Raw genomic sequence first — 14432 nt, forward strand, 5'->3', positions numbered from 1 at the left:
ACACCTGGGCAACCTTCCAACAACTAGCCCACTGCGCTAGCCACACACAGTAGCCTACACTCAGGTAATGACACAGAGAGCTGCAAAAGTGCATGCGATGTTTTAACACAAACACAGCCAAAGAAGGCATCATAAAACAAATCTGCAGGAGCGACCTAAGGGTTATTGTTTATGTTTGTATAACCAGCCCACAGCTAACCCCTGACTAGCCCAACTCCCTGGCTGTGTACACTTACACTACAGTCTGCCGTACTGCCGTCAGATGAGCCTCCACCTATCCTCTCAGAACCTAGAAGATTCGAGGGGTTAACTGAGTGTCCCCTGCCTTTCCTGGTGGCCTGAGATTGAGTGTGGCATTAGGATTGGTGTCACGGTGCTACCATCCCCTCTGCTCTTTTTGGAAGCAGCCAGACGGGTCGGCGAGGGAGGTGCACTGAGGAGAGGACTGGTCTCAGATCAGCTGCCTAGCAACCGGAGCAGAGCAGAGAGTGCGTTGCCGTGCCAGAGCAGGGGGCAGTCAGCACTGCTGCTGGATCACATTACACTGAGACAGCAAGACCACAAAACACACAGGGAGAGAGAGTGGGAGAGAGATGAGAGGAAGAGAGATGTGGAGAGATGGGTAGGGGGATAAGGGGGAGAGAGTTTCATAGAGGGAAGAGGAGAAATGAGAAAGAGAGGGGGAGGGGGTTTGAGAGAGGGAAGCGGAGAAATGAGAAAGAGAGGGGGAGGGGGTTTGAGAGAGGGAAGAGGGAAGAGGTCGAAATGAGAAATGAGAAAGAGAGGGGGAGGGGGTTTGAGAGAGGGAAGAGGGAAGAGGTCGAAATGAGAAATGAGAAAGAGAGGGGGAGGGGGTTTGAGAGAGGGAAGAGGAGAAACGAGAAAGAGAGGGGGTTTGAGAGAGGGAAGAGGAGAAATGAGAAATGAGAAAGAGAGGGGGGAGGGGGTTTGAGAGAGGCGGGAGGGGAAATAAGAAAGAGAGAGGGAGGGGTTTTGTGAGAGGGAAGGGGAGAAATGAGAAAGAGGGGGGGGGGGGGTTTGAGAGAGGAATGATGAGAAATGGAAGAGGGTCAAGATAGAGGGGGAAAGGGAGAACAAGGACAAAGGTGGGAGGGGTGGAGGAGAGAGCAAGGAGGAGTGAGGTGATGACAATGTGTTTCAAGACTCCTCCAACAACAGATGCTAACAGAGACAAAGAGAAATGCGGAGAGTAAAAATGTAAGAAAACATTCCTTCTTTTTTTATCAGAGGAGAGGAGGTAGAGAAGAAAATCGACTTTGGATGTGATAACGTATGTTACTGTCACGCCCTGATCTGTTACACCTGTCCTTGTTATTGTCTCCACCGCCTCCAGGTGTCGCTGATTTCCCCCAGTGTATTTATCCCTGTGTTTCCTGTCTCTCTGTGCCAGTTCGTCTTGTATGTTTCCAAGTCAACCAGCGGTTTTCCTGTTCTCCTGATTTTTGCTATTCTCCTTTCTCTAGTCCTCCCGGTTTTGACCCTTTCCTGTTTCTGGACTTTGTACCCGCCTGCCTGACCATTCTGCCTGCCTTGACCACGAGCCTGTCTGCCACTCTGTACCTCCTGGACTCTGATCTGGTTTTGACCTTTTTGCCTGTCCATGACCATTCTCTTGCCTACCTCTTTAAATGAATAAACCTTGTAAGACTCCAACCATCTGCCTCCTGTGTCTGAATCTGGCTCTCGCCTTGTGTCACCATAGTTCCGGCAACATGCACTGCTAGTTAGATGTAACGTAATTGTATACCAATGAATGCTTACTCTTAACTTAAGATAATGGAAGATAATTCAATCAATTAAATCTCTCATGTGTGGTCTTAAGGGACAGTGTGTCCAGGACAGCTGCTACGCAGGCCGAGATAGAAGATAGCCTACACACGACACAGCAGCTCTCAGCTCAATCACTACCGGTCATCTCCATAAAGAGATTACACAGACAAAACATCAAGACAAAAAAGACATTTGGAATCATTTGGGGTTATTAAGAGAATGTGAACCATATGTTCTAGTGTATGTGGCTTTACATAAGTCCCGGGCTTCACTCCATTTGTTCCACTGACCTTTTGGCATCTCTAGTTTTAGTTGTCCACTCATTGGCTGGGATTCAACCCAGCAAGTCTACACAGTAATGTGCTTGTGCAAGAGTAACGCCAAGCCAGCCAGCGGGAATGATAGAAAAGACCAGGGAGAGAGGGAAGGAGAGAAGAGGCGGGGGGGGAGAGAAGGATGGAGAGAACAGAGGAGAGGAGAGTGGGGAAAGAGAGGGAAGGAGAGAACAGGAGAGAGGAGAGTGGGGAAAGAGAGGGAAGGAGAGAGCAGAAGAGAGGGGGGAAAGAGAGGGAAGGAGAGAAGAGAGGAGAGAGGGGGAAGAGAGGGAAGATAGTCAATTCAATATCCTCTCTTTACTATCACACAGTTACTCTGCTGAATACGTCAGCCCATTCCCAGATCCAGTGCATGATGGTAGATACAGTAGATCATTCAGAGTGGAAGAGGTCCAGTACTGAATCCAACAGAAGACAACACAAGCGGCAGAATAAATGGGTCAGCTTGATCTAGGGGAAAGTGTGTTAGTGAAACTACTAAGCCAGCTAGCTGTCTGAAGTGCAACACCCCCAGAATAGAACTCTCTGAATAAACTGAACACTTACAAGACAACACCGATTTACATTCCTACACAGAACTGCAGGACCTGACTCATATGACTCGTGGCCATCTGAGTCTTTGTGGGGGCAGGCAGGTGAGGAGTATTACAGGCTTATTGATTGTGTTATTGGCTGGTTGGCAGTGAGTGACAGCGGGTCCTTGGGTTCCTGTGAATAGCCAGTGACCAGGGCAGTGTTCCGATAGAGAGCTCATGAGTAAATTCCCTGGGTGTGCTGAGCATTGATCTCCACGTTGGGTCGAAACAGTCTTTAACCATTCACGACTGGGAGAGTTAGCCTCAACTTGAACTGCTATCCTCAAAGACCTCCCCCATCCCTCTCAACCAGAACAGCAACTCAAACCAGGTCACGCTAAACACAGCTTTCAGGTTTTTGATGATGGGTCTAGGAAAAACAAACATCTCTTACATGCTCCGCTGACTTCATTTTAGAAAGTTGAATATTTACACATACCACCAATAGGAGTAATGAACCGCAGCAAAGTGCACGACAGAACTTCCTCAATCGCTCTCTTCCACATGAAAACCAGAGGTTTCAATGATAGTGGAGTGACTAGCATTATCATGACTGCCAGGTAGTGAGGTGAACGTGCATCACGGAGGTTAATTCTGGACATCATCACCGTGGAGATCACCTTAGGAGTTGAGCAGTATAGAGAAAGTATTGGAACATAACACACACACAGTGGAACAATAGCCTGGTCAAGTAGTACCCAGGAAGTAGGCTGGAAATTGACCTATTTCCAGCATGTGAAACAGGAAGAACAATAAATCATGCTAAGACTGAAACCAAGTGCTGGCCAACTATCTCTCCTTTTATATAAAATCTCTGTCTCTGAGTAAGTGCATGTCAGTACTTCCATTTTGATTTTCAATACACTTCAAATGATTGGTACGCTCCAACAATTCTCACCGGTGCCTCATGTTCACATGGTGATCTGAGTAGAAGGGGAGGAGGGGACATATTGCTATTTGTAGTGGCTTTGGAGTGGAGTCTGTTTGAGTGTGGGTGTGGACCAGGATGGTGTTGAGGGTGGGAGGGAAGGTGGGCAGTAGGGTCTGGTGCTGAAGGGAGGTGAGAGGAGGCGAAGTGGAGGTGCTTCCTGGGTCTCATGAGGGAACCCAAGGACCTGTACACGTCAGAGACAGCCCCGTCAATCGGTGGGCCAGAGAGAAACCCACTTTCACACAGAGCACTGTGGCCAGATCAAGGAGGGAGTCCTAGGCACCTTGCTAGTGGACACAGCATGGCCATTTGGCAGAGTCACAGAAGAAATGGTTGGCTAGATACAGCTAACAGACTGGGAGGAAAACAGGCAGAAGACCCATTCCATGCCATGTGGAAGGAGACAGAGCAAGCTGTCAGGCCGGAAACACCTGAAAATGGGAGGGGGGGTGAATGGGAGGGTGAGGCAATCAAACCTACAGATAAGGCCATATGACAACCCCAATCTTATTAGTAAGTGTCTTTGAAAGCATTATAGAAACCATTAAAGGACCAGTGAAGTCAAAAACGTGATTTCCCTGTGTTTGACATATATATTTCCACACTACGAGGTTGGAATAACTCTGTGAAATAATGAAAACGATGACGCCATTTTAGTGTAAGAGTTGTTTGAAAATACTTTTGGTGGGATGGAGTTTTGGCTTAGTATAAGTTAATAGACCAATAACAAAGAGAGTTTCAAACCTCTCTGCCAATAACAGCTACTTTTCAGGTTACATATCCCTCCCATTAGGCTCATTCAACTAGGCCCCTCACTCAGACAGTTCTAGCACAATTCTTGCTTGAGAAACTGCTCTTTGTTTTGACCATTTTAACTGAAGAAAAAACAAAACAACAGGAAGGTACTTGTCACCCAGAAATGATTTGATATTGAGATAAAAGCAGCTGCATTGGGCCTTTAAGTTATATACACAGGCTGTGGTTGCCCCACTGGAAACACACGCCCAGCCCACCACTGGGAGACAAATCTACTGGTTCCACAGACGTTCTAAAGACCTTTTCAATTAACTCACTCCAAAAGACCTTTTGCCTACCAAGGCTGGTGGCATTAATACAGTCTCCATGACAGTGATTTAATTAGCAGTGGCACCATTCCTTACACTAGCGATTCACAATAGACATCGCCCCTACCAATTAGCATCCTATATGGACTGATGGGTGTCATCAAAGTGAACGCCCTTAGCGATTTATCCCAAGGTCACAAACAACTCTCTCAGATTACAAGAACAACAAGCTATATCTGTATCTCTTTGTTGGGAAGCAAAACACCAAGCTCATGACCACACAGCTGGATGGTAAAAGCAGAACAATGCTCTCGTTGGTTTACACCCTGCCCGTTGTCCCGAACAGCACAACTGTCAAGTATAATGTGAGTTGTTCATGTCTTCATAAGATAATCAAACGGTACCAACTACGTAACATGCATGGTTGGCTCAGATAGGCTATGCCGGTCGATATTCCATGTAAATGGCCTATGGAAATGAAACATCTAAATGTCGGCATGCAAACACGCTTGAGCACGGTGTTGATCTGAACATACCGTACTGTATTATGAGGCGTGAATAATCCATATGCGCAGGCCTGGAACACCAGGAAACACATGTAACACATATTGCCAGCAGATGGTCACATTTCAAAACCCCAGATAATCGGCGATGGAAATCATAATGGGGAAAGTGAAAACACAACAGTCACCGATAAATGTAAGGTAGTGGGGTTATCTTTGGGGAAATGATCACAATGCTCAGTCAGCAATTTCATTGTGTCAACAGAATGGTTTAGGCTTGTATAGCACTTGGATCACAAACTAGGAACATGATTACGCACAAATACACACACAGACACACGCGCGCGCACTATGGTATCTCATTCATCTTTTTTTAAAGTCGGCTCATCATCTCCTCGCGTTCTCCTCTCCGTCGACGTAATAGCGTCGCTACAACAACTGTTACACCGAACCTGCTCCAAGCTTACCTTGCAACCGAACATGAGGGAGAGAGTCCGGTTGCTGCAGATGACCTTACACTGACACATCACCGGAGAGGGGCACTTTAGATTCCTACCGGGCGGAGACATCAGCTCAACACCCATACACTAGACTACACCCGTCCACCACCGGAGCCGCGATGCTGGAGAAGAGGGAGGGTCGAAGAGCGGTAGTCGAGGCAGGTGACTAGGCTGTGCACGGTTGGTAGGCTACCCGAAGACGTGCTAGGCTACCCAACGTTGAAATCCGATGTTCAACTCAGAAATAACTTTACGTTCACGAACATGAATTGTGGATTGCAGCTTGGACTCTGGGCAGATGTTAAGGTTGAAATGCAGTTGTTCCCTCATGTTCCTCCTATTCAAGTGTTACAAGAACACCATCATTCATGATTTGCACAAGTCTTCATCCACATCGGCCTCTCTCTCTCTCTCTCTCTCTCGCTCTCTCTCTCTCTCTCTCTCCACCGTAAGGTTTGGATTTCATGCGCAATTCTAATTGGAACATATAGGGTCTGCATCTGTGAAGCAAGACAAAATCAGTTATGCTATAGGCTCCCACGCGGACATAGGCTATCGATTATAACACATCATGCACGACTGATATTAGACGGTATAGGTTACTTTGATCAAAACATGCACACAAGCGAATACAGTAAATTATTTACTATCATGAGCTGACGTTTCCACATCATAGTCTCCTCACACTGTCTGCTGCTCACGCTCACACCAACTCTGCAGCGATCATACAATGTCTATTGTGCCTATGGTGTGCTAATGGCGCCCCCCCGTGGACCAATGGAAAAGTGTCTGCAAGGAACTGTCCATGGTCCTGAAATGCGAATAAAGCTTCAACACAGCAGTGGCCAGCAACACGCTCCTTTCAGCGTGCAAATGCTGTCACACCTGTAGGCCTATGTCAGCATGAGGTGGTATGTTAGCACTGAAAGACCCGTCTTAAAACAATCTAAAGTAGACGCTTATGATCAAACCCACAGAGACACACACACAAGGTCATCCAAGGTCTTAGTATCATTGTATGACAGAGCCTCCATATTCTATGCTCTTTAGAAAGCACTTAGCAGAGGCCTAGCTAAAACACAGGAAAGACTATAGGCTCTACCTCTTCCGGTAAAGAATTATTGTCCAGATTAGGCCTAATATGCCCCCATCCTCTCTCTCTCTCTCTCTCTCTCTCTCTCTCTCTCTCTCTCTCTCTCTCTCTCACACACTTACACACGTAACACTAAACTGATCGGAATCAAACGGTTCAAGTGGTCGGTGCTGGCTGACTGCGTCCACAAGGTGGAGCGAGAGAAGCAGGTGGACTAAATATTGTGCATTCATCTCAGGACCGACTGCGGCGCGGGGCTCCACGCTCTCGAATGACGTCAATGTTAAATGGAACAGATGCAACCGTTCGAGACGTACAGGGTGTGCAAAGATAAAATACCCTTTTCATGTCATTCCAAAAACCTTGTCTCCCCCCTGTAATAAGATTCAGTCAAGTAAAGTGTGGCGAACGATAACATTTGTATGCGTGGGCTGTCATTATTCCAAAAGAAGTTCAACATTTCCAGTTTCTGTGAAATATCCTGGATTCTGTTTTACCTGCTGCCAATCCAGAGAGACCACAGTGGTTCATAAACTAACAAATCAATTGTGTACACAACAAAGTTACTCCATGAGGCTCTTTATCCGATCAATACCAAAACACTTAGATCTGAGCGATCTCAATGTCTGAAACAAGAAAGCTCACTGTTTCATAAAACATTAAAACCACGGTATTATTTGCCCACAAATAATAGAATGGAACAAAGCAGCAAGTAGAAAAGAAAAACAAGTAGAAAAACTAAATAAGTGTATATATATATATGTGTGTGTGTGTGTATATAGAGAGAGAGAGAGAGACACAGAGAGCGAGAGAACATGTTGGTGGTTCTATCTGTTTCTGCATGATCCGTTATTATGTGTAGATGACGAAGCATGCTGTGCTTTGTAGCCTCACAACGCGGTTTCCATGGATATTTTGCTCTGAAATAGAGCTTCGACCTTGGTTGCGGTGTACCAAACATTGTGGAGGCAGTACTTTGATAAAATACTCAGATATATGCAAACAAACACATGGGGACAAACAAGGTAAAGATTGCATTGATAGATGCATACCGCCACAAACTATTAGTCACAACAACCCAAAGGAAATAATCGCTAATTGTTTAAGAAACATTCAAGGGAACATATACATTATCCATGTTAGAAGAAACTGGAGTCCTTCCAAACAGTGTTATGCAAAATACTAATAGCCCGTTTGAAGCGGCTCTGGATAATGGTGTTGGTTATGGACATATACCATGATGTAGTCAATGTCTGGTGTCTTATATGGCTAGCCACAGACAGTGTGGCCCCTAGCTGCCCCGGTCCCAGCAGCCTATACGTGGGGCTGGCCTGCCCCTCGGTGGGCTCTGGCAGTACTGCTTTCTAGCTCTCGCATCACGTGGGATTCTGCTTGGATATATGATCAATAATGCCCGTTTTTAAACGTTTCTCTGGATCTTAAAAAGGTTTCTGTTTAGTCATCAACACCCCCCCCATTTTCTGAAATAGAACTCGCAAAACCACTCAACTACTATCCACAGCTGCTACATTGAGAGTTGGCATTGTGTAATAGTGTTTCACATCTCACTGCTGCGTTGTGTATCAGTGATTTTTGTATCCCAGCAGTGCATTGTGTAGTGGTGAACTTCACATCACAGCTCTGCACTGCATTGGGTGAACAAGCACACAGAAGAGAGAGGAAACCCCACAAGAGCCAGATCGTTTCCATGACAACATCTGCAGGGGGCGGGATTCCCCATCGAATAGTCCATTGGCTAGCTGCCTGATGGTCAGGTCGTCATGTTCCTCTAAAGGATGGCTGCACACATCCTCATGAACTCTGCTATACATCCTCCTACAGTGTACAGTCATGAACTCTCCTATACAGCCTCCTACAGTGTACAGTCAGTCCTCATGAACTCTCCTATACAGCCTCCTACAGTGTACAGTCAGTCCTTATGAACTCTCCTATACAGCCTCCTGCAGTTTACAGTCAGTCCTCATGAACTCTCCTATACAGCCTCCCGCAATGTACAGTCAGTCCTCATGAACTCTCCTATACAGCCTCCCGCAGTGTACAGTCAGTCCTCATGAACTCTCCTATACAGCCTCCTGCAGTGAACAGTCAGTCCTCATGAACTCTCCTATACAGCCTCCTGCAGTGAACAGTCAGTCCTCATGAACTCTCCTATACAGCCTCCTGCATAGTATAGTCAGGCCATAGGTCTCCTTCCTCCTGCGACACTGGCTATCACTGGATTCCACCACACTGGCCTTGACTGATACAGTCTCCTTTCTCTCGTGATTTGATGTGACTTAGGTTTGATTATAACACTGGGGATACGTTGTTATTGTAGTTAAGTGACAAAAGCCTAATTGTAGGTTACAGTCACTCCTGACCCATAGACTACAAAACAAAAAACAGATTCATTAATGAACCAATTCATGAATTTGGGTGAATTATACCTTTATTGGTAGGGCTGGTTAAAGGTCATCTAAACTGTTGTAACATTGTTCCACGCAGGGAAGTGTTGAGACTCATTACTGGGTCCCTCTCTACAGGGCTTAGACCAACATACAGACTCCTCAGTCCCACCAGGATTACTGGATACAATGGCCTTGACTAACTTCAAGCTAACTAACCCTGGATACATTCAAGCTAACTAACCCTGGATAAATTCAAGCTAACTAACCCTGGATAAATTCAAGCTTACTAACCCTGGATAAATTCAAGCTAACTAACCCTGGATAGATTCAAGCTTACTAACCCTGGATAAATTCAAGCTTACTAACCCTGGATAAATTCAAGCTAACTAACCCTGGATAAATTCAAGCTAACTAACCCTGGATACAGTCAAGCTAACTAACCCTGGATTAATTCAAGCTAACTAACCCTGGATACAGTCAATCTAACTAACCCTGGATACAGTCAAGCTAACTAACCCTGGATACAGTCAAGCTAACTAACCCTGGATAACTTCAAGCTAGCTAACCCTGGATAAATGTAAGCTTGATTGTAATAGGGTTCTCTTTCTTCTCTCATCACAGAATGTTTTGTGGACCATTCAGATCAACGTGGGAATGGGATTTTGGCCAGTATAAGACTCTCTGTACACAGTTTCTATGTAAATGTGAATACTACTGTATACTACTACAGTCATTGTCTCAGTGGAAGGTCAGATGAAAGCACTATAAATGGTATAATCAACTCAAAACCAGTTAGAAGGTAACATAAATAGCATCCCGGCATAACAGCTCTTGCAGATTGTCAGATATTCATGATATGAAACCCAAGGAGAGGCTCTATCTGAAAGGACCTGTTGAGAGAATGCAACCTGTTGCAACCTGTTGAAGACCTACAGCAGCGGTGTTGGACAACCTGAGAAGGAGAAGCCTCGTCAGGGACCCACAGGACTACACATTTCTCTTCCAGCTCAACGCCTGCAACGACTAACACACCTGATTCAATCCTGACCAAAGGCTTGGTAATTTGACTAGTTGAATCTGGTGTGCTGTAGTGCTGGACTGGAAGAGTAACGTCCAATCCTGAGGGTCTCTGTGAACAGATTGGTAAACACTAACATTGCAGGAAGACATTCCTTTTGTCCTCTCCAGTGGGAAGGCCAGAGACCTGTTGCCTCTTTAAAGGCGCAGTCAACAGATGTTTGGTCACTTTAACACAGGGGTCATCTATGCCTAATCCTTTTTTAAAACCTCATGTCCTGTATTTCCATAGAAAATGTACCAATGTCGGTTCTCCACAAGAACTATGTCCACATTGCATAATTTACCATAAACGATGTGTTATGCTTATGCCGTCAATGCATGCAGATGACAGCTATATATAGCATAGTGTGTTGGTGCAAACAAATGACTTCTGCTTTCAGTCCACAGATGACAGCCAATGTGACCAAGGCCCCTGTGACCCATGTGACAAAACAATATATCCCTTTCACCCTGACACATGCACACACACACACACACACACACACACACACACACACACACACACACACACACACACACACACACACACACACACACACACACACACACACACACACACACACACACACACACACACACACACACACACACACACACACACACACACACACGAGCAAAGACATTCATAGAATCCTGTCTGTTGGCTTCTGCTCTTTAGTAAATTTTCGAGACATGCTAAATGCACCTACCTGCATTAGGGATATAGGGTTTCATCAGGGGCCAATTGTAGTGGAGTGAATAGTTACAGGGTCTGATGTTCCTCCCTTAGCCCCGGTCTGTCTCCCCCTACCTCTCTATGACCACAGAGACCTGCATCCTCTCTGGACAAACAATGACCTGACACACGTCACCTTGTCACACCACTCCAGACGAGACACCCACCACCCTGAGACACAACAAACACAGTGAGACTGGCGCGCATGCAGCATTACACACACACAAACAAACACACAGCACACAGCTCTGTGCGCCCGGCTACATTAAGTCATCTCTCAGTGCAGTAATGGCCAGACAGCTCAGGCCCTGTTTATGTCCACTCAGCTTATTAAGCCTGGAGGAGACCTGGGTTCCCAGTAACTAATCAATGCTCTCATGTTCCCATTAATGCACTTACACACACGTACGCACGCACACACGCACGCGCGCACACACACACACACTGTACAGACTAACACACCCAAACAAATATTATTAACGCAAAAACAGAGGGAGTATATCAAAGGCATATACATCCATGTACTCCTGTGTTCAACAAGTCTACTAAAACCACTCTCAATATGCACTTACTCTGACACAGACCCACATGTGCCAGGGCACGTTCATACGCTCTCACACAAGTCCCCACCCTCCCTTACACACACATACGTACGCCTGCATGACTATAAATCTAAGGAACACACCCAAACACAGCATGCACGACATACGACAAAAACAGAGATTTTACCTCCAGCTCCTATCAGTGCTAAGCTATAGAAGACCAGACAGACAGATTGACCCCCGTCTCCCACAGCAACGACCCCCTCATCAACAACACTTCGACCTGACATGCCAGACACAGACGGAGAGAGGAATGAGAGGAAAGGACAACAGACACAGAGAGAGGTAAATCTACCTACCACACACGAGCAGAGTGAAGGGAGCTTAGTGCGGCCCTTCATGAGCGAGAGACACAGAAAAACAGCCGCTCAGACACCCGCAGTAAAGGAGGGATGGAGGGATGGGGGGAGAGAGAGATGGGAGACTGTGGATGGGTAGGGGTGGAATAAAAAAGAGAAGTGGGGAGGGGAAGAGACGGAGGGGGAGGGGGGTTGTCGTAGCAGATGAGGAGAGAGAGTTTTTCCTGGAAGACAGAGTTGGTGTAGGGTATGTCTCAGTGTTAAGGCTAGGGTCTGAACAGAGAGAGCTGGCGGACTGATCCAGCCGTGACTCACAAAATATCTTTGTCACAGCCAGTGAGGGGAGCGAGAGAGAGAATTGAGAGAGAGGGAGAGAAGGAGTAAGAGTGTAGACCTCACCTACGCTTTTCGCATGTATTTTCTGCTCTTCCAGTCAAACATGCAGTACTGTTCTTACTCTCTCTCACACTCTTACTCACTCTCTCTCTCTCTCTGTCTGTCTGTCTGTCTGTCTGTCTGTCTGTCTGTCTGTCTGTCTGTCTGTCTGTCTGTCTGTCTGTCTGTCTGTCTGTCTGTCTGTCTGTCTGTCTGTCTGTCTGTCTGTCTGTCTGTCTGTCTGTCTGTCTGTCTCTCCCTCTCTCTCTTTCTGTCTCTCTCTCTCTCTGTCTGTCTCTCTCTCTCTCTCTCTCTGACACACACAGACACCTCCCCCTTTCCTTCCTCATTTAGATTCCTTCTATATGACTCAGGTCTGAGACAGCGGTGGGAATTGAGAGTGGAGGAAACACTGTATTGGACTGTGATATTGTTGCAGCTTTTTCTATTGAGGACACATGGAATCCAACCAACATATTTGTCATTTGAGAAAGCACTGTGCGGGTCAATTATAGCTGTTTAATAGCCAACTGTGTTCTGGCAGCAGTTGGAGTACACATTATAATCAACATGATGTGGAGCTACCTAAGCAACAGTAGAGGTATTAGTAGGCCAACTCATCTGCAACTCAAATGACCTATTGGCTGGTCCAATCCCAAAACAACCTACAGCCACAGAACAAAAATATTTTTCTTTGCCTTTGGAGTAATCTGTGGGGGGGAGGGGGGGTCCTAATAAATCAAAATCAAATCGACTGAAAGAGAGTTCAAATGCAGTGAATTATGAATGTCACGATATCTGCTAATGACATCCAAACAGAATATTTACTTACGATGATTTAATGAGTATAAAAAGTCTATCTTCCACCGTCATACGTAACATACATTAACATACCCCCATTTACACCTGGTGACCACAACCACACCGGGCCTTCAAAAAAGGGTCCAAAATAATATCATGTATCGGCATTGAGATTTCATGAACCTTATTTGACAGGTTCCCCGTCTCGTGCCCAATAGAAACGTGTTAGGGCGCAGTGTGGCGGGCCGTTTGGTACACATTCTACCTGATTTGTCGACACTTGGCCTCATTTGCCTCAGGAGGACATTTTGAGCCCTGAACCCTATCTGGGTCACAGCATCTAGCCACACCTGCCCACTATGGATGGATGTCACTGGATGTGGCCACAGAGTATAACACCAATACCATGTGTAAACAGGGCCCAGATCCAACTACATTCATACCAAAGCTACGTAACATGATGTCATTTTACCAGCAGGTAAACAGAGTGAAAATAGCTCTGACCACACTGGACTCGGCTCCATTGGACTGGGTTGCTGGATGTGTTTTGACAGTAGCTGTGGCTGGGCTAAGAGCCCCCTTGGATTAGATGGAGGGCATTTGGACAATCCTGTTCTGTATCTAACAGTCATATAGTCATTTTCATCGACACGGTACTCAACAAATGGTTTATCGTACAGAGCATCTGCATCGTATTCAATGCGTGAATACTACCGTGTAAAAAAGTGATCATTTCCTATTCTCTGCATTCACAGGCATTCTCTGCTGCCACCTACGCAGAGGTCACCCTCCTACCTGCACACCACGGATTTTATACCATCAACACTCATCAATGTCTCACACACTCTCTGTCTATCACACTTTCTCTTCCTCTCTCCCTCTCTCCCGCTCTCCCTCACTCACTCTCACTCCCCTCCCCTTTCACTCTCTTGGTCTCTCAGCCCCTCTCTCATTTCTCCTTCCCTCTCCTTTCATCTCTATTCTCTTCATGATACCCTGCCATGTTGTCATGGCAACAATCGAGCCCTGATAGCTTGGTTGCTAGGCAACTGACATCACCCATAAGAGGAACATGAAGATACCGAGTCAGAAACAAACAAACCACTCAAATGTGTGTGTGTGTGTGTGTGTGTGTGTGTGTGTGTGTGTGTGTGTGTGTACTATGCGTGTGTGTGTGTACTGCGTGTGTGCTGCGTGTGTGCTGCGTGTGTGTGTGTACTGTGTGTGTGTGTACTGTGTGTGTGTGTACTGTGTGTGTGTACTGCGTGTGTGTGTGCGCGCGTGAGCACGTGTGTATGTTTATGCCTTCATATAATCAGTTCATTACTCTTCATTAATCTGTAATATTTGTATCTCTATT

The 14432-nt window shown here is 46.1% G+C and overlaps 1 protein-coding gene across 9 annotated transcripts in view; it reads right to left on the reverse strand.

Moving 5' to 3' along the window:
- Positions 1-14432, reverse strand: part of LOC106603100 (disks large homolog 4) — a 92726-nt gene that overhangs the window by 58162 nt on the left and 20132 nt on the right. For 2 of the 9 annotated variants that reach the window (XM_014196314.2, XM_014196313.2), the window contains exon 1: positions 5667-6136. The exons of 2 other annotated variants lie outside the window; for them this stretch is intronic. In XM_014196314.2, the coding sequence (XP_014051789.1) occupies positions 5667-5783 (117 nt within the window). In that variant the 5' untranslated portion in view covers positions 5784-6136. Of the gene's footprint in view, positions 1-5666; positions 6137-6346; positions 6429-11896; positions 12010-14432 lie in introns of those variants that run through there. 5 more of the 9 variants (XM_014196320.2, XM_014196316.2, XM_014196315.2 and 2 more) reach the window with 4 other exon arrangements.

Source organism: Salmo salar, chromosome ssa04 (assembly GCF_905237065.1).
Source record: "Salmo salar chromosome ssa04, Ssal_v3.1, whole genome shotgun sequence".
Lineage (NCBI taxonomy): Eukaryota > Metazoa > Chordata > Actinopteri > Salmoniformes > Salmonidae > Salmo > Salmo salar.